We start from the raw sequence: 19,971 nt of genomic DNA, 5'->3' as shown, positions 1-19,971 counted from the left end.
AATCTTTACCTCAGAAAATACATCTCAGAATGCACGACACAAGGATCACCCAAGGACAAGAATCCAAGGTTATAGGGCACAGGCTCATCCAAATGCATTTAATGGACTTCTTCCAACACTGCTTACAATGTCAAAACAAAAATCTTCGAAGGTATACATCGATCACCTATAACGAATTCCCCAGATCTCAATTCTACTGAGCATCCATGGAATGCGCTGGACAAACAAGTCCGGTTCCACAGAGGCGTCAATCTGCAACCCACAGCACCCAAAGGATCCGCCAATAACCAGACACCACAGCACACTCTCAAAGTTCTTGTGTTCTGGAAAATGTATCACATTGTAAAGAACATTATTTATGTTCTTTACTGTTTTTCTATTTTATATAAAGCTACATTTTGTAAATCTATATTGCATAACTGTCACCCAAGCAATCCAGAAATTGTCATGACAATCAACAAGAAAGTCCCAAATTCTTAATAAATAAGCAAATAAATAAAATTAATTAAAACAGGTCTCTGTGGGAAACAGGCCTCACATGGGAACCCTCCTTGCTCTTGAGTCATTTTTAATTTTAATTTTTTTTTTTTGGTAGGTACTGTAAGAAGTGACAACCCCAACCTTTAGTCCCAATACACCTGAATCGACCCTGTACAAAGGCAGCTCACTCCTCTGACTGGAAGAGACCTGATTTACACGTTTTTAGTGCGTGGGCTTGAATAGGTTTTCACATTCTTACAAGTTTGTGTTTGTTTTGGTAGCTTCTGTGCTCTATTCATTTAAACATACGTCAATATCGAAATTATTCGGATAATATTGGCGAGTGAACAGTGCACACCCCTTTCTTTTCATGAGCACAAACAAAAACAAGGCGCCTGTGACACATCTTCCGGTGCGCGGCTGTATATATGTGACTGCGAAGTTTCCAGCAGCAGTTAGACTTCTCATTCATACCGTACCTGCCTGTCGTTTGTAGATTAGCCGGTTAGCCGTCATGTTTTGGACGATCCTACTGCTACTCAGCGGGATCCTGTTGTTATATTTCTTTTCCAGCAGAACGCGGTGAGTGCTGAATTGTTTTTATCCTAACGTCTTTGCAAAGAAATACAGTGTGTGTGTGTGTGTGTATACAAGGATAATTCCGCAAGATATTTATTTAATTTTCACATTCACTGAGATTTAACAGTATATATTTTCAAATGAGCTTAATATATAACATAAATATGTGTTGAATTATCCCCGAATTCTCAATACAGTGGACGAAACTCCTGATGCACAACCCTTATCTATATTTTTTTTGTTTATATATATATAATCCTACCTATTTAGGTTAAACTATTATAATCCTTAGAGTAAAAACCACCATGGTGCAATAAACCAAATAAATTTTGTTCCAAACAGGTACCTTTTGTACTAACAAGAATTCATATGCTATTTTAATACCACTTAAAGGAGGATACCATCACAGCAGCCAAAAGAAATATTAAGACACTTAAGGGATGAAAAACATCTGATAAACTCTATGTTTGCCAGTGTTTATGTCTGACAAAGGTCTTACTAATACATTGTGTAATAAGAAATTAAACTGTTCAATGAATCATGATATGCTGGAAACATGATTTAATATGAAACAAGGGTTTGGCTTTCATTGCATTAATAAAATAAAATAAAAAAAATCACCAACTTCACACGTGAAATGTTTCTGATTTCAGCTCCAATAGAGAACCACCTTTGGACAAAGGAGCTATTCCATGGTTGGGACATGCGCTGGATTTTGGAAAGGATGCTGCCAAATTTTTAACAAGAATGAAAGAAAAACATGGAGACATATTTACGGTAATGCACAAACCTCTAAGCATGTATTCTTGCACAATCTGACCTATTTGTCTCTCATCCTTTCAGCATCTTTACCTTTTTATTTACATTTTAATAAACAACTTAAATACACTGCTGTACTGCTTTGTATTGGCTGTTCTTGCAAACCAGCTTTTCTCAATTTCATTGTGGGTTACTGTGATTTTCCAGGTTCGTGTGGCTGGACGTTATGTTACTGTCTTATTGGATCCCAATTCCTACGATGCTGTATTTGAGGACGTAACATCTCTAGACTTTACTCGATATGCTCAGGTGCTGATGGAACGGATTTTTAATTTGAGGCTTCCAAATTACAAACCTGACAAAGAAAAGGCCATAATGATAAGGTACAGCCTTAGACACATTGCATTAATTCCTGTTTTACTTTTAGTCACTGTTTGATATAGTTTCATGTTTTTCTTTATCTTACACAGTTTAAATGGTTTCATAAAATGCCCCTTTCTCTCATAATCAGTTGCATATTGAAACTGTTATAAGTTTATAGACTGTTTTTGCAATTTGACCAGTATGTTATCAACAAAATCACAAAGTTATGCTGTCTGGTACACAGAATATTTTATTGGAAGCTTAAAATACACTTCTGTAACATGCATGTTATACAGCCTTATTATATGTGACCCAGACATTTTTGTGATTCACAAGTTTCTACTTATAAAATTTCTCTCTTTCTCTCTCTCTCTCTCTCTCTCTCTCTTGCCATCTCTCCACATACAGTATATCGAGCGATCACTCTTACTTTCCGACTTTTCCCCCAATTTTCCCACAGTCAGAAGTGTGTTTTTGGGAGTGTTATAATGTTGTAATCTGATGTAATTGTGGGCTTTGTGTAATATGTGTCTACCTGTGTTTAAATCACACCCAACAAATGATGCATTTAAAGCATGCTTGTTTAATCCAAAGCTTTTATTTAACTCTCACTGTGGATCAATGTGGCTCAATTGTAAATTATTTTTATCTGAAGCTGGGACAACAACCAGACAATTGAAGGGATGTTTTTCCAAGCCTTAAACACCTACAACTGCTGCCTGAATGCTAAGCAACTAGTATACATTAAACTTGTTTGTATTGTTGGTCACTTCATCAGAAAACAAGTTTAGGGCATCGGGCACATATTATAGATGTTACAATTAATTGCAAAAATTAATATGAAATAATGGCTATGGCATTGATAAAAGATCTACAAAACTTAGAATAAGAATAATAGAATTGGGTGTAAATGAAAAGACGTTTCTTTGTTTTGTGCTGCAATAACACCTTGTATGACAAAAATTCACATGAGCATATATGATTTCTTCATGCACAATTGTCTAAAGCTTTGAACTGTGAATACCAGTGGGCTATAACATATAACTGGTATTTCCATCTCAATTAATATGAATAACACAGTCTTTCAGACTCGTCAAACATGTAAGTGGTTATATAATATAACCATACTTATTGAGGAACAGTTTCCTGGTGAAACAGGAATCATTTATTTTTATATGTTTATTGTAATTGGTTTGTGACCCTCCCTTTGTTGTGGTATTTGTACGCATGTGCTGAAGGTGTGGCCCATAGTGAATACCATCTTTCAAAATGGTTTTACCATTGGTTTTCACCCAGGTGTGTTTTTTAATCACAGGCAACAAACATTAAATCTGAACACACATCTATTACATTACAGGTAGTTTTTTTGGAATAGTTGGCACCATGAACATTGTAGATTATGACCTCTTGTAATACTAGGTAATTTCCTAAAATGTTGTATTGTGTGTGTTTTGCTTATTAGGGTTGCAGGAAAAACAAAAACTATCTATGGTTGAGGCCAAAAATACAAATCAAGGAGTGTAAGCTTAAGGGTTTTATGTTTTAGATTTTGTTGTGCACATTTATCAAGTCTTGAACACTTTGCTGTGTGCAGGCATTTTCATGGAAAGAGCCTATTAAGCTTAAACCACGTCATGGAGAACCACCTGCGAACGCTGCTAACACTGGAAACCGGTGCCCTAAACCAGTCCGACTGGAAACAAGACGGGCTCTTCAACTTCTGCTACAGCCTGATGTTTAGGTAAAGCCCATGTTAGGGGATAATACTAAAGTGCTAATAGCGGAAGACATAAGGCCACCTCCAATAAACAGTTTATGCACACAGATTTTTTCCGCATTATACTGTTTATAAATAGGAGACATGACGAATGTGGGATGAGTTGTAAAAGAAACAAGATATAAGACAGGAGAAGGACACTTAGGAGTGATTTGCTATACTCCCCATTGTGAAGCCTATTAGGTTTTTTTGTTAGTTTATTTAGTTGTGCTGTTAAGGTCTGCTTTAAATTCCATGCAACATGTATACTAATTTAAAGTAAACTGCAAGACAGAAGAACAAACAGTGAAGTCATTGCTGCCTTCATCAGCGAAGGATTGTGACTACATTGTTAGAGGAAAAAATGCTAACTCACTATAAAGCACTAAATAGTTACACATAACTGTGTAACTATTTAGTGTTTTATAGTAGAATATTCTAATAAGTGCTGTACTTTTTTTGTGTTTTGCTATCGAAAAAGTACAGCACTTATTAGAATATTCTGCAGACTAGAAACCATATAAGCAGTGCATTTATGGAACTCTGTAAATGCTTTTTTCAAAATATACATTGTTTGAAATGTTTTTGTTTTTTCTCTTTCTTTTAGAGCTGGGTATCTGACAATCTTTGGAGGAGAACAAAACAACAATAGTGCTGATGCTGCCAGCGTTTATACAGAGTACCACAAATTTGATGCCCTCTTGATGAAGATGGCTCGCAACACTCTAAAGTCTGGTTAGTAAAACTAAACTCCATCTGTTATCTTTACATGCCTTTATGCTAAAATTGTTTGATTATTCAGTTATACATAATGTTCTGTAAATTAGTTTTTGTTTGTTTGTTTTAGGATGGTAAATGTAAATAGAAACATGTTTAATAAAATAATATAAAGGTTTCCTGGGGTTACTCTTAAAACTGTCAAAGGTTCAACATAACTTCTTGTTGTCTAATGCTGGCATGACAATCTGTATGACGCATAATAATGTTACGTCATAAATACGTGATAAACGCTATGAAGAGTTGTGTCAAGGAGTGTCACCTAGTTTTACAAACTCTTGGGATGATGATGATAAAATGGAGCTGTTTTTGTTTTGTTTCTATGGATTCTGTATGAACTCATTACGCAACATCCTGCACTGTTATATGACACCAGCAGTGGCACCCTTTCAAGGAAAGCAAAGCAATGTTTGAAAGACTATTCAGTTTAATTCTTACAATGATCTTATTAAATTAACATTTATTCATTTGAAGGGTGCTTCTATTCATATAAATGAGAGTAAGGGTGGGACCTGAACGTGGCAGCTTGGCAGTGCTGGGAATTAAGTGCTGGGAATTTTGAATGACTTTCTAGTCAGTAGCCTTAACCACTAGATCACCACTGCCCTAGACTTTGTATACTTTCTTGTCTTTATTTCCTGTTACTGAACAGCCTATATGATTTAAATCTTGGTCACTCTAGTCATGTCCGATCTTCACTCTGTTATAAGAAAACAATTAAACCACTTAAGCGTTTTCTAACCCTCAACATTTCCACCCACTCTAAACTGACAGTACAGTATATCGCTGTTATAATCTTTTTTCAAACCAGACTTTCATGTGTTCTTTTACCATACTTACCTTTCATCAAAGTGTGTAGATGTGCAATACATCAGGCACACCACTAACAAACTGCTGTTTCCCTGCCAAACTGTGAATCAGTTGTTTGTCATTCATTCACATGTACGCCTACTTTGTTTTCGAAATGACATTAACCAATTAAGTTTCTCACTTACGTCACTCTCTGTACCTCTCTTTTTCTCTTTCTTTTCCTAGGGGAGAAGCAGACTTCTGGCTCAGCTAAGCAGAGGTTATGGAAGTTGCTGGCACAAGCTGGATTGAGGCAGGACTCCAGTTCGTGGCTTCAGAGTTACAGACAACACTTGCAGACAGAGGGCGCTGATGAGGAGACACAGAGAAAGGCCATGCTGCTACAGCTTTGGGCCACGCAGGTCAGTGGTTAATCCTAATCTCGGTCTAAACCCTAAACGTAACAATATGATCTGGATATTTAACCCTCACAGCTCAGTAACTTGTATAGTCCGGGCCTCAAGAATATTGCTGGTTGTACTGTATATACTGGCTATATACAATTCACGGTCGAAGCTCTTCCCTTTGCCAGTTTCCGATAAGAAACCAAATGTAGAATATGTTTTTAAATTAATCTCAAATAGTTAAATGGTAAATGTTTAGAATTTATCAATGCACCCACTAACTTTAAGGTCAAGTATTGTGCTATGTTTATTATTAGCCTGAACTAAAATTATACTGTGTATATATAGCCCAGGTGATGCCTGAGTTATATTAAGGATTTGTACAGGCCTTTTGTTTGTGTAAGCCCTTTGTTTTCCTGACTGCTGTGGAGAATTCTTCTCATTTCACTTGCATTCATGAGAAAAGCAGTATAATATAAGCCACTGTAACGTCAGTAAGGCTGTCAGAGTTGATGACAGAGAAATGATTCATCAGAGTTCATCAATCACACACTGCTTCTTGACTGAACTACACGGGAATGATGACAAGACTAAAGAAACCTAAGTGCATTGCAGACTGAATGGTGCAGAAATAATAAAAAGTGCTGGAATTCTACTAGTATGACTACTGCCAGCAAACCACTGAAAGCAAGAAGCAGTAGAATTAACTTTGGCAAGTGAAACAGATTTGTCAAGTACTTTAAACGTCAAGCTGTTATGATCCCATTCACAATAATTTGTTCTTCCCTTCTTTCTCAGGTGTCTAAAGACATAAAGATTTATGTAGCCCATTTCTCTCACAGAATGTCTTTCAGAGAAATCAAGAAAGATGAATCTGTGTAGTTATATGTCCAGTGGGAACTAAAGAGATTCATCCTGTGAGAGTTAGTGGATATGAGCTATATAAATCTGAACAGGAGATTATTTGACAGGTTGTCCAACTAGCCAGAGGAGAGCACTGTTGAACAATATTTCTTCAATTTCCTTTAGTTGATTTCAAGTGATATGTCACTCTGCTCATGCAAGTTATGAAATTAAATCAGTATTTAGCAATACCGCTATATATTTTAAAACTTATAATATCCATTCACTTCTGCTATTCTGGTTCGGCCCATTTGTCTTTCATCAGTGCAATATGGGTTTCTGTCATTTATTCTATAATCTACAACTAACAGTTAATAAATACATTTTAAAATGATTGTTTTTATCCTATTTCTGAAATGGATTTTCCAACCACTGTTTGTTCCACATGATTTAATGTTTTTCAGTTTGTATATAAAACCATTGTCATTTAAACATTTTCATTTATAGTTATAGTTGTAATATATAATTATAACAGGAACAATTATAACTTGTACTCAATCAAACTTTTAAAGTCAGATTTAATACATTCTGAGATCATGGTCTATTATTTCAAAGTAAATTGCTGCCATAGTTATGTTTCATAATTTTAATATTCTGTCCTTCATTTGCTCACAGTGGACCTCCTTTTATAGTAAGCGTTTTGACATTGGTGCTGTGAGGATAACCAGATTTGAACACTACTGTAGATCATCTCAATTGTCCGAGGACACACTCTTTTCTTGGCTTCACTTATTGCACTAGCTAATATAAGGCATACTGTGCTTATCAGCTGTGAGCTTCCACTGTTAATACAAAGACTGATTCAAATTGTCGCCAGTCTTACGTAATATACCCCAGCTCCTCAGTGTCCCACTGGTTGAGGAGGAGTTAGTCCAGGATAAAGTAATAAAATAAAATGTTACAGATAGTTATATACTGATAAAGTCAGGGGAAGAGCTGTAATGTTACATATTGTTCCCTTTCTTCAGGGTAATGTTGGCCCTGCTGCTTTCTGGCTCCTGGCTTTCCTACTGACCCACTCAGAGGCCATGAGGGAAGTGAAAAATGAGTTTAAAATTGTCAGAGTGCCTGGAACCAACACACTTGACCCCCAGCAAAAGACACCTGTGTTTGGTAAGTTTCTCTTGTCTTTAGAAAAATTTTGTTAGTGTTTGTCTGCTTGGCCTGTTCTGCATAAAGAAATGCATATCTTATAATATATTTTATAGTTTATTCTTAAAGAAAACGGTTTACAAATCTAGTGGGTCTTAACATGTGATTGGTGTAGCAGTTTCTACCATTGTATTCTGAATTGGTGTACTCAGTTTCTAAAATTACCGCAAGAAGGACGCAATGATACACTAAGAAATGTGACGCCTTTCAAACAGTGACGATAGCGCATCGTCATATCGCCCACGCTACACAGCTCTAATTTGTCTCCAGGAGATTAACCTAAGGTACAGATTTAGCCTGCTCAGAAAAGAATACTGCAAAAGAGTCTTCACTGTCTGACTCATGTTAGACCAAGGGTTGAATCAGGCAAAGACTGAAAAATAGTTGACTCAACAAGTGTACCCTCAGTGTTATTGGGTAGGTGTGTTTAAGTTTAACTATGCAGGATATACAGTTTTTTATTTTTTGTTGTTGTAGTTAATTTATGATATTGATTTTCAAATGTTAATTTTAGACAGCGTTCTGGAAGAGACTCTTCGCCTGACTGCTGCCCCTTTCATCACGCGAGAGGTCCTGCAGAACAAGACACTGCGTATGGCAGACGGACAAGAATACGATCTGAGGAAGGGTGACCGTGTTTGTCTGTTTCCTTTTATTAGTCCACAGATGGACCCTCAAATACATCTTGAACCTGAGGTACATAAACAGTCAAACGTATGAACACAAACTAAAACACATCCTGTGATTTACAAATATACCTGTACCAGTAACACTATAATTGAAAAAAATAATACATTCACAAAACAGCACTGCACAAACCCCTTTATTAACAGTGACTACAGGACTAGATATTGTTATCATCAGTTTGTGATTTAGAATTACAGAGGCTGTGCTCATACTTTATATCTTTCCTGGCTCTTTCTTGATATACATCATCATCATTGTATCATCCAAGTCATCAATAGGGCTGTGAGTCCATCCTAGGAAGGATAATGTCGTTTCTTTCTCACACACAAACAAACATGTTCAGACACAGAGTTTAGACTTCACACTTACCATGGATTACTGTTTGGAAAGGTTTAACCCAGAACATGTGTCATCTGTAGGCTTAGGGGGCAGTGAGAATAGAAAGAAGCTAATTGGTGGAAAAGCCTAGTCACATGACAGCGTCATGGCTGCTATTAACCTAACAAAGCTATCACTTTGGAAAATCTCAGCCAATGGTAAATGTAATGACAGTGCTGTGGTAACCTGATTAACAGTCCTGATTAAATGAATTTGGTCACATGCTGATCTCTAACAGATAAGTGAGACAACATTTGTGTGTCTGCAAATCATGTCATTAATCTGTGTCTCCTCTCTTCTATTTTTTACAGAAATTCAAGTATGACAGGTTTCTAATGGCAGATGGAACAGCAAAAATAGACTTCTTTAAAGGTGGGAGGAGGCTGAAGTATTACACCATGCCTTGGGGAGCAGGGACGAATGCGTGTGTGGGAAAACCATTTGCCATCCAGTCCATCAGACAGTAAGTGTCCTCTGAGACATAAGTGTTCTTCAAAAGAAGTCAAATACCCTTCAGCTCACCTACAGCATCTGAGCCCAGAGGGTCACAGAGATTAAAGTATACACACACACACACACACACACACACAAACAGAGTGTGTCAGTGTGTATGAAAGCGAGAGAGAGAGAGAGAGATCATTAATTAACATGTTGTAAAAGGGCCAGTCCAGCTGTAAAACTTGTAAAGACTATTTGAGGAAATTGCCATTCTACAACATTTCAATTTTCATAAGGCTAAATGTGTCGTTCTGTCTTTCTGTGCTGTCCAGGTTTGTGTTTCTGGTTCTGTTCCATCTGGACATTAAGCTGCACGACCCTGAAGCTCAGGTGCCTGAAGTGGATGTCAGTCGCTATGGTTTTGGTATGCTACAGCCTAACAAGGAGCTTCAAATCCGATACAGATGCAGGGAGCACCGTTTTATCTGATAACAAACTACCTGTACCAATTACCTGGCTCACCTATACATATTTATTTCACATTTTTAATGGTGTTTGCATATGACTGTACATAATTGTGTGTGTGTGTGTGTGTGTGTGTGTGTATATATATATATATATATATATATATATATAGTAAATTCTTTGTATATTAACAAAGTATCTTACTGTTACTGATACTGTTGATCCAGTTTTAGACATCAATAAAATGCTTTAAAAAATTTTTCCTAACATCACTATGCTTCACTCACTTCAAATAATGTGAAACCTTTTTTGTGGCACTCTGTATTTATAAATATAGTGTCTAGTTTTAACCATATTTGCAGCATAAATGTTTGATTACAGGCCAGAGGGCTTCTAATACATGTTCTAATTGTAGGCACTAATCCTAAAGCTGTACTAAATAAGAACAGAACATGAGGATCCCTTGATTTACTGTCTCAAGCTCTGTCATGGTTCTTGACTCACTGTACAGTATATAAACCTTTATTAAAGTGTTTTGACTGAAATTAAAATGTTTCTTGCAAGGAAAGTCTTGCCAAGGCTGATTAAAATCATACTTTACAATCTTCAATATCTTCTTAAGCATAATTAAAGAAACATTTGCTATAATTACCCTGATTACTTTAAACTATTTATTAGTGTAATATTGCCTTTGAATTTTTATTTTTTATTTTTGTGGACCCTGACTTATGACCCAGATTCCAGATTGAGTAAAACTGCTGTAGGTTTTCGTAAGCTTTTTGTTTGTTTGTAAAGGATCTTGAGCCTCAAGTGCTCAGTTATAATTTGTTTGGAAGAAAAACCATCAGCCAAATGAGGAAGCAAAAAATAATTATAATATCTAGGTAGGAAGTGGCCCACTTAAAAACTGTTTACCCAAATTTCAACACATTCTGTATGTGAGTGAGAGAGACACAGAGAGTTTTTACTTTGGTTTCTTAGAGGCTCCAGGCCCCCATCGTAACCCTACACAGGATAAGCGGTATAAAAAAATTAATGAATGAGTGATACTTACATAATTATAAACGTATAAAGAGACATACTGTTGATGATGTCACTCAGCAACAAGAAGTATAATTTGATATTAAATATTACTGTAAAAAAGGGGGAAAAATTATTTGTAACTACTGCAATGACTCCTTGAAGAAAGAGAAAGATGGTGAAACACATTGAGCTGCACGACCCTGAAGCTCTGGTGCTTGAAGTGGATTTCGGTGGCTATGGTGTTGGTATGCTTCAGCCAAAGAAGAAACTTCAAATCCAATACAGATGCAGGGAGCACCGTCTTATCTGATAACAAATTACCTGTACCAATTACCCAGCTCACCTATACATATTTGTTTCATTTTTAAAGGGAAATAGCTGGCTTACCCCTTATTTAAATCCCCACAACATGTTAAAAGAGAAAGATGGTGGAATAGGGGCAAGAAGCTGAGTATTTATTGTTAGGGGCCAAATTAGACAGGGGCCCAAACGGATGCTACAGAACAAACACAGGTCAGAGACAGGAAAGAGGTCCATAGCAATATTTCAGCTGCTCTATTAAGGAGCCAGGAGCCAAAAGAAGAAGTGAGGAAACAATAGAAGAGCCGTGGAAAAACAGGCGGAGAGAGAGAGAGAGAGAGAGAGAGTTTGTGTTGCTGTAGCCCTCCGCCCTCTGCAGATGTAACGGAGCGGAAGCTGCTTGCTGTCGCGCGCGCGCAGTCTTGATTAGCAGGTGGGAAAAAAGAGCTCGCGCGGACATGGGCTTCGTATCGCAACTTGTTGATGATCAGCGTTTATGAGAAACAAGTCCACATGGAGCAGCGGGTCAGAGAAAGCATTTTATGTGCTCGAGCATGCCGTGGAGAAGGCGATGCTCCGGAAACATAGGGAAAAGCTGAAGAATAATTGAGAGAGAGAGAGAGAGAGAGAGAGAGAGAGAACAGACTCCTTCTCCTGCCTGACGACGGACTGAAGCTTTTCCGTTCCCGCCTTCAATCTGCCCGAGTGAGTCGCCTTGCCTGGCACTGTCTCATCTCACAACAATCTTTTCTTTATTATTATTATTTGTTATTATACTGTATTATTAAGGGTATGTGGGTGATCTTGTTCTGATTATTTTATATAGTATCATACAAAAATATAAAAGCAACACTTTACTCTCAACCACATGCAACATAATCCGTGTCTGTTGTTACTGGGACGTTAGAATATTCATACACTTTATGCCTTTTTTAAACCATAGGTAGTGTTTTTTTCAGTGCAATTTATTTGCACACAAAAAAATTGAAAAGCAAAGCAATTTTATACATTGTGCGTGTTCTAAACAAATTCTCTTCATATATACGATTGTGCGTTAATTCTGTTTCACATTGTAAATATCCACTGTACATATCATAGAAGTTATCTCAGTAGCCTAAAATAAAGTGTTTATCTAGATCTCTGAACCATCGAGAAGCTTTCCGTTTCCAAATCGCCGAGTGGTTAATCTCTGGTGAATTATAAACATAACCTGCTTATCTAAGCCAGTATAGGGCCATGATCGCTTTAGGGGAGATGAGTGAGACAGGGGAACACCTTTAAATGTCAAGCTGGAACACATTAACACTTTAGAGAGAATTTTTAGAAACTGGTTTAATACAAGAAAAAGTGCAGGCGTGTTACCGAGAGTAAGACGGTTTCTCTGGTTTCAGCACTGGACAGCGATCGCTTCGAAGGCAAGTTCACTGCAGTCTACAGAGAGGCGGATTATCATCGAGCCAGACGTTCTCATTAGCGGATAATAAACATGGTCTGCGAGCTGTTTCCTTGTTCATCTCGTTCAGTTCTGAATCTAAGTCAGTTTCACACCCCTCTTTTTTTGCAGCTGGAAGAATGAAGGAGAAGAGAAGCAGATTTAGGCGGTAGTTCTCTCAGACCCTTCCAACAGTTACTCTTTTGGGTGAGGAGGGATCACTAAGGAGACAGGAAATGATTAAGACTGGGTCCAGGTCTACCTCCACTGTGCCGCCTGAGCCAGTGGAGATCATCCGGAGCAAAGCGAACTTACGCCGTGTGCGTCTGAATGTTGGAGGTCTCTTGCATGAGGTCCTGTGGAGGACACTGGATCGGCTGCCACGCACACGCCTTGGCAAGCTGCGAGACTGCAACACACATGAGGCCATTATGGAGGTGTGTGATGACTACAGCCTGGAGGACAACGAATACTTTTTCGATAGGCATCCAGGTGCATTCACGTCTATTCTGAACTTCTACCGCACGGGTAAGCTGCACATGATGGAGGAGATGTGCGCACTCTCGTTCAGCCAAGAGCTTGACTTCTGGGGTATTGATGAGATCTACTTGGAGTCGTGCTGCCAGGCACGTTATCACCAAAAGAAGGAGCAGATGAATGAGGAGCTGAAACGTGAAGCTGAGACTATGCGCGAGCGTGAGGGTGAGGAGTTTGACAACACATGCTGCACAGAGAAGCGCAAGAAACTTTGGGATCTTTTGGAGAAGCCCAGCTCTTCCTTAGCAGCAAAGGTATGTGCAGGTTGAGTAAAACCGATGTGCTGCATGCTGTTTTCTTTGCTGTTCAGTCCTGCTACATAGAATCAAGTTATCCTTTCACATATAACCCAAATACATTTATCAGCTGCTTGCTAATTATCTGGTGAGTTGTATCAAGTGTTTGCACACAGGGAATATGTGAGAAAATATGTGGGTCAGAAGGAGCTGAGAATCTTGTGTTTAGCCAGTTTTAGGCTCTGTATGAGATATCCTTTATTAACTGAGACTGTTAAGTAAAATAAATCACCATAATTGTGTCCAAGGCCTTGCAGTAGCATGTAATCATTTTGTAAGAGCTCTTATGATGTTTGTGTCGACTAGTCAGTGTCTTTAACTCTTCTGTGTCCTAAATGAGTGTTTTGATATCATTTTATACGTCCGACTAATGGCATGCTGATGAATTCAAAGCAATGCACCAGAGTATCCCTGAGTGGCCTCTGGAATCAATCTAATGGAGCTTCAGAGGTGTTCATAGCACTTGCTCTAACAAAGAAGATGTGTTTGCTATTGTTGGATAGGACATTTAGTTAAGCTGCTAATGCTTTTAAACGTTTCACTTTTATGATCTCGTGACAGGGAGTTTAAATTGGAGTAGATACCTGACCTACCCACACTTCTGTGAACATGTACGTATAATACAATAGTGTAGTAAGTGTATACGCACGGTGGTGTAGTGGTTATCACTGTCGCCTTGAACCTCCAGGGTCCGGGTTCGATTCCCGGCCAGGCTCGATTCTCGTCTTTGTGTACATGGAATTTGCATGGTTTCCCCGTGCTTGGTGGGTTTCCTTCCAAAGACCTGCAGATAAGGCTAATTGGTGTTCCCAAATTGCCTGTAGTGTGTGAATGGGAGTTTGACTATGTGTGTGTGCCCTGCGATGGATTGACACCCTGTCCAGGGTGTACCACACCTCGTGCCCTAAGTCTCCTGGGATAGCCTTTAGGTCACTGTGACCATAAATACAGGATAAAGTGGTATTGAAGATGAGTGAGTGTATAACATGATAGTGTTTGAAAGTTTTTATAAATGAAATATGCCTCTTAGTTTAGTTATACTTCTACTCCAAGTCGGTTATGTGGGACAACTGTAATTATTTACTGTGCACTGAAAATGACGGTCAAGTGTAATTAGCAGTGCATACTTAGGTCAAGTGCTAGCCAATGAGTAGCACACTTAGGGACATGCATCACTTTGCAATTAGCTTAAAAGGGCTATCCATTATAAGGCGAATCAGCAAATCTAAGTGTTACACATTTGCTCTCAAGAATGGTATAATATGTGGATGTGGTGACAGAAGGAGTATGAGACAAAATGCATGATTCTTACTATTAGATTTACTTTATATAAAGTCCTGAATCACTTAACTGCATATTAGCATAGGGCTGATTTGTTATTTGAAGATGTGTCTAATGACAGTGCAAGTTGAGAATTTTTTTTTTTACCATGGGGGCATCTGGCTGTGAGAGCTGTGGGTTTTTTCAGTCACATATTTTTCTCAAGTGTTTGTCTCACAGACAGTTTTCTAGACATAGTCTGGAACAGAGGAGGAGCTGAAACAGAACTTATTTCACCAGAGACCAAAGTGCAATGTTTGCTTTTTTGCCAACATCAACATTACTTATTGTATTAACCAGTTTATACTCTGTCAACCTTTTTAAAAATTACATTAAGCACTACAGAATTTAAAGACTCTTATTTAGGCAGTTATACATTGGGAATGTCTGTGCTAAAATAAACATAAAATACAGTGACATATTATAAGTGTTGCATCTGGGTCATCCAGTAATAGTCTGGATATTTATATACTTACAAGGCTAATTTAGATTTTTTTTTTAACTGTTTCCGATGCTTGGGAGATATTTGACTTCATGGTGCTAAATATGGGGATTCCAGACCATCTCTAACTAGATCAATGTACTTTATATTAGCCATGTTTTTGCATTACCTGTATTATCTGTTTCATCAAACACCCTGGTAAGCCATAATCTAAGCAATCGCTGTGAGTGAGATGGATGTGATATCACAGGTTATTCTTACCTCTCTATATGCCGTCATCCCTCAGGGTGAAAGAGTGTTTCTCTAGGATGATCTTTGCACCTGACTTCCACATGGCAAATCAGTGCAGGGTATATTGTACAGAAAGTAGATTTCATTGAATGGAAAACAACAGTTGCACAGATATGTCATAAAATGTATAAAATTCACTTATTTGGTGGCTTAGTTTCCTGTAACAGAAAATTTATTAAATGTTCTATATCTGAAGCTTGGGTTTATTTTTTTCAACGAACAAATCCATATAACTGATTAAACAGAATTAGAGAGCAAGTGTGTGGGGAGGGGGGAGGGGTGTGGGTGTGGGTGAGAAAGAGAGAGATTGAGAGCCTGGTGCCAAAGTGATGCCATTGATTTCATTGCTTATGTTGACAAGCAAGCCCAGAGTCTCGTGCCTTCCTCTCAGCGTAGTGGACATGCAGCAATAAAAGTGTCAGTAGGTTTAATAGCACTAAAGCAACAGCTTGCTTGTTTCGCTGTGCTTAATTGTGGGCCAGCAGGACTAAAATTGCTCTTGCCCCATCCACAGACTCTTCTACATTCATTTTTCAGTGCAGATGAATATTTAATGGTACATTAATTACGCTCGACTTTGTGCCGAGGCCAGGAAAGGTGCAATATGGACTATCTATAACTCTCACTGTCAACCTTTTGGCATTACTGTAGAGTTATCGCCTCCCAAAATACATACAGGAGACAGAATTGTCTACGGGTGTGATTTTTCACCATCAAAAAGGTGATGTGATCGCTGTACTTTGTAGCATGTTATTTCCAATTTGTGCAAATTTGGGGCACATTATTCAAGGACGCAGAAGGAAACTGTGTTTATGTATTCCTAAAAATATATATTTGAGGTTATTTGTGCATATAATATAAATGGACTGCTTTATAATGTTTTGTATGCCTGTGATGTGAGTACTGCTGGAAGCAGATAGTGATCATGTACCGTAACATTATATTTTAATTGCTGTGCTTTAGAGGTTGACAATCATTTTGTGAGCTTTTTTTGTTTTTGTTTAAAACTAATTCCATGTAGAGACTGCATGTGGACAATATGTATATACACAGAGGACATAAGCACAAAAAAGGTTAGAACAATCAATCCCATGGATTATCCTTTTGTATCTTAATTGTTGTAAATTGAGACACAACAAAAGAATAAAAGGTTGTATTTATTTCAATTCCAACCCTAAATAGTTGACTTGTACATTAATAGAGGATGAGGATTAAGTTTTTATAAATGATTGCCAATATGTACACACATATACACATACATCTGTACAAATATACACAAACAGATATGACTCAGCAGAAATGCATCTATTGTTTAGTGACATGTCCATTAAAGGTTTTGATTTCAACCACAGTCAACTCTTTCACAGCTTCTAAAACCAAGTGCCATTTTATACCAGAAACGACCTATACTTTTCCACTCATAGACTGGTGGAAGATAGGCACACTCTGTCCTCTAAAAGTCAAATACTGGAACCTAAAACCACTGCAATGCTCACTTGAGGAAAAGAAGCATTTAGAGACTCAATGAAAGCCGATTCTTTGAGTTATGCACCAAGCCTTGGTACATTATTAGAAATTAAATTTCAGATTCAGATATTTGATATTTGAACTGAGCTGAGTTTGAAAAATCAGTCCCCTTTTCCGTTAAACAACAAATTATGTTTTAATATAGAAAAGGTGGGGCTGAAAAGATTGAATATGCAACTCTTCAAAATGTTAACACTGTTTCTGGAGGAGTATATATAGTATGTGCGTTAACTTCTTAAACTCTCAAGACGCACTGGCAGCTCCAGACCTCTTCTTATTTCTCATAACTAGTCATTCTAGTCAGTCAATAATTATTTTGATGAAGTACAAAGCTGGGAGTTCAGGGGATTAAACAGTCCAGGACTAAGCCAAGAAAGGCCATAATCAGTAGCTTGAAGACTAGCGCACATCAAACAAACACCAACACACAGATACTCACATACTTGAAAGATTAATAGATGGAATTACATGAGTGAGGCAACCTGAAAGATTGGTGAGAAGAATAATTGTGTGTGTGTGTGTGTGTGTGTGTGTGTGTGTGTTTCTCAGTTCCTACAACATGCAATATAAATCTATAGGACAGCCTATCTACCGCCCCTCTAATTCATTCTCCATACATCACCTTATGGAAAGACCTATGAAGACACAAAGTCAGCAGAAAGAGAGAGTTGAGTTCCTTTCTTTTATAGATGGTTAGGCAATGAACATAAACACTCAAAGTCTACGCTATTCACAATCAGATATGATTCCCACACCCAGCAGCAGCAAGGCTTCTCTGACAGGTTTTCTAATCATTCATCTTATTCCTCTGAACATGAGTGGGAGAAGGCTATTTTTATCTCTCTCCATACATTTGGAACACAATACCAGACTAAAGGGGCATGGAAAGACGAGATATTTTTTTCCAATAAACAAATTTTTTTTAAGCCTGACATATTCATGTGTAAAAGTTAGTCGCCCCACTTTTAATTAAAAATTTTGGGCTTAAAAACAATTTTTAAAAGTTATCTGATTGTGATGGGTTTTAGTATTAGGCAAATATAACATATAACGTTCAACAAGCCTTTATTTATTTCATTTTCCATGTTCAAAAACATGGAAAATACTATATAGCAATAACTAATAGCAATAACTTGACATATTCGTTTCCTGTATGATTTTAACATTTACATTTAGGCATTTGGCAGACGCTCTTATCCGACTTATAATAGCGACTTACAAAAAGTGCTTTAAAGTTTACATCATTGGATACATACTTACACTGGGTTAACTAGGTTAATAACTAAGTGCCATTAGTCCAACACAACTGGGAAGAGTTTTTTTTTTTTGTTGTTGATTTTTTTGAGGGGGGTTAGTTCAAGTACTGGAGAAACAGATGCGTCTTGAGTCGTTGTTTAAAGATAGTTAAAGTCTTAGCTGTACGGACATCTAGAGGAAGTTCATTTCACCAATAGTGTGTCAGTCGCTCACATTGTTATGGACAATTGTTCTTAACAATATTGCTTCAGTTCATCAAGTTTTTGGGGCATTCGCTTATGGACAGCTCTCTTAAGGTCAATTTTGATTGGGTTTAGGTATGGATTTCGCAAAACCATTCTAAAAACTTAATACTTTTTTCCCCCCAACCATTCATATGAAGATTTTCTGGTGTGCTTTGCATCATTTTCCTGTTGCATGACCAAATTTAGATTAGGTTGGTTGACCTCACATTACATGTTCTGACCTTAAGGTGAATGTGCCGGGATGTCGACTCCTGGGAAGATTGGCAACTGTCTTTAATGCTTTTAATAACCTTTTCTAGACAGATGTGCAGAAACAGTTGCTTCTCTAAGACTATTGCTATTGTATCTTTGACACTTGGCATTGTGTTAACAAACACCAACCAGCAAAACTTCTGCTTTTCTAGAGGTTTGCACGCCCGTGGATGATCAGTTAATCAAGGGCTGTTGATTAAAAGCACCTGCTTCCAACTTATGCTCTTAAATTCTGTGGAATCAAAAAAATTATATGTTGTTGTTGGTCTGGGGTTGTATCTATCTAGTATTAAGACCCGCTACCGATTTTTATTATAGATTGTGCGCATGACTGTATGTTTGATCAATGACTAGCATGCCATAGTTACAGATGTGCAATGAGCAGTTTAACAAATCTAACAACTTACAAGAACTGCCACGCAATAGTGTGAATTGCTGCATCAGCTGGAATGTACAATTATATTTAGATGGTTGATGAAGCAGCTTGTGTTTATTTCTCATGTCTTATTAAGTAAGCCAATGTACCAGTGGGAGGAGGAATGCTTTGTGGTAGCTTCCATTAACAGTACAGATTGTACTGTATGGTCTTCTGGTTGTGATGACTTGTTGCCTTAACTTTAGATAATGCATTAATTGCCTTCTAGGGCACTTTCATAAGGTTTTAAGGTTTTTGGTTTATGTGGTCTACACACAGTATTACTTTTATGTCTAAAAAGGAAGCTTAATTACAAAATGTGATGCTGTTCCTAAGAAGAAGAGCACAAAATTAAAAGAATTTCGACTTTTGCCTCTAACTCTAAGCCTTCTAAAATCATTGTTGATGGGTGATTTATTTTTTTACCTTAAAGTCAGATTACAATTAAAGGTGTGTTGAGAGTCCATGCTGAGAAATGTAAGTTCTGTTTGATGTAATTAACACATTTGACTCCCTGCAAAGCAGTATTAGAATATTACAGCCTGCCAGCCAGTTCAGGTTGCCAGGGAGATGTGTGACCTTTATTAGCGTATCACCTAAACGGGACACAGAACCGGTTTAAAGTAAATACACTCCCTCTGCCATGAGATTTTTTTTTTCTAATAAGGAAATACATAGATGAATATGGTTTAAAACATTTTATT

At 37.6% G+C, this 19,971-nt stretch overlaps 2 protein-coding genes across 3 annotated transcripts in view; both read left to right on the top strand.

Annotated features, from left to right (window-relative positions):
- The first annotated feature begins 988 nt into the window (after positions 1-988).
- On the top strand, positions 989-10,419 carry LOC128526115 (prostacyclin synthase-like). Its single transcript, XM_053497701.1, has 10 exons — positions 989-1,062; positions 1,713-1,836; positions 2,026-2,201; positions 3,776-3,922; positions 4,545-4,672; positions 5,750-5,925; positions 7,779-7,923; positions 8,477-8,658; positions 9,339-9,490; positions 9,798-10,419. Exons 1-10 carry the CDS (start codon positions 995-997, stop codon positions 9,952-9,954), a joined length of 1,455 nt encoding a protein of 484 aa, XP_053353676.1. The 5' UTR covers positions 989-994; the 3' UTR covers positions 9,955-10,419.
- Positions 10,420-11,883: 1,464 nt separating this feature from the next.
- Positions 11,884-19,971, top strand: part of LOC128526042 (potassium voltage-gated channel subfamily B member 1-like) — a 40,792-nt gene continuing 32,704 nt past the window's right edge. Inside the window, exons 1-2 of one of the 2 annotated variants that reach the window (XM_053497580.1) lie at positions 11,884-11,958; positions 12,645-13,476. In XM_053497580.1, the coding sequence (XP_053353555.1) occupies positions 12,922-13,476 (555 nt within the window). In that variant the 5' untranslated portion in view covers positions 11,884-11,958; positions 12,645-12,921. The remainder of the gene's footprint in view (positions 11,959-12,644; positions 13,477-19,971) is intronic. The other variant, XM_053497581.1, reaches the window with a different exon arrangement.

This window comes from Clarias gariepinus, chromosome 6 (genome assembly GCF_024256425.1).
Source record: "Clarias gariepinus isolate MV-2021 ecotype Netherlands chromosome 6, CGAR_prim_01v2, whole genome shotgun sequence".
NCBI lineage: Eukaryota > Metazoa > Chordata > Actinopteri > Siluriformes > Clariidae > Clarias > Clarias gariepinus.
This window is presented reverse-complemented; position numbering and strand designations above follow the sequence as displayed.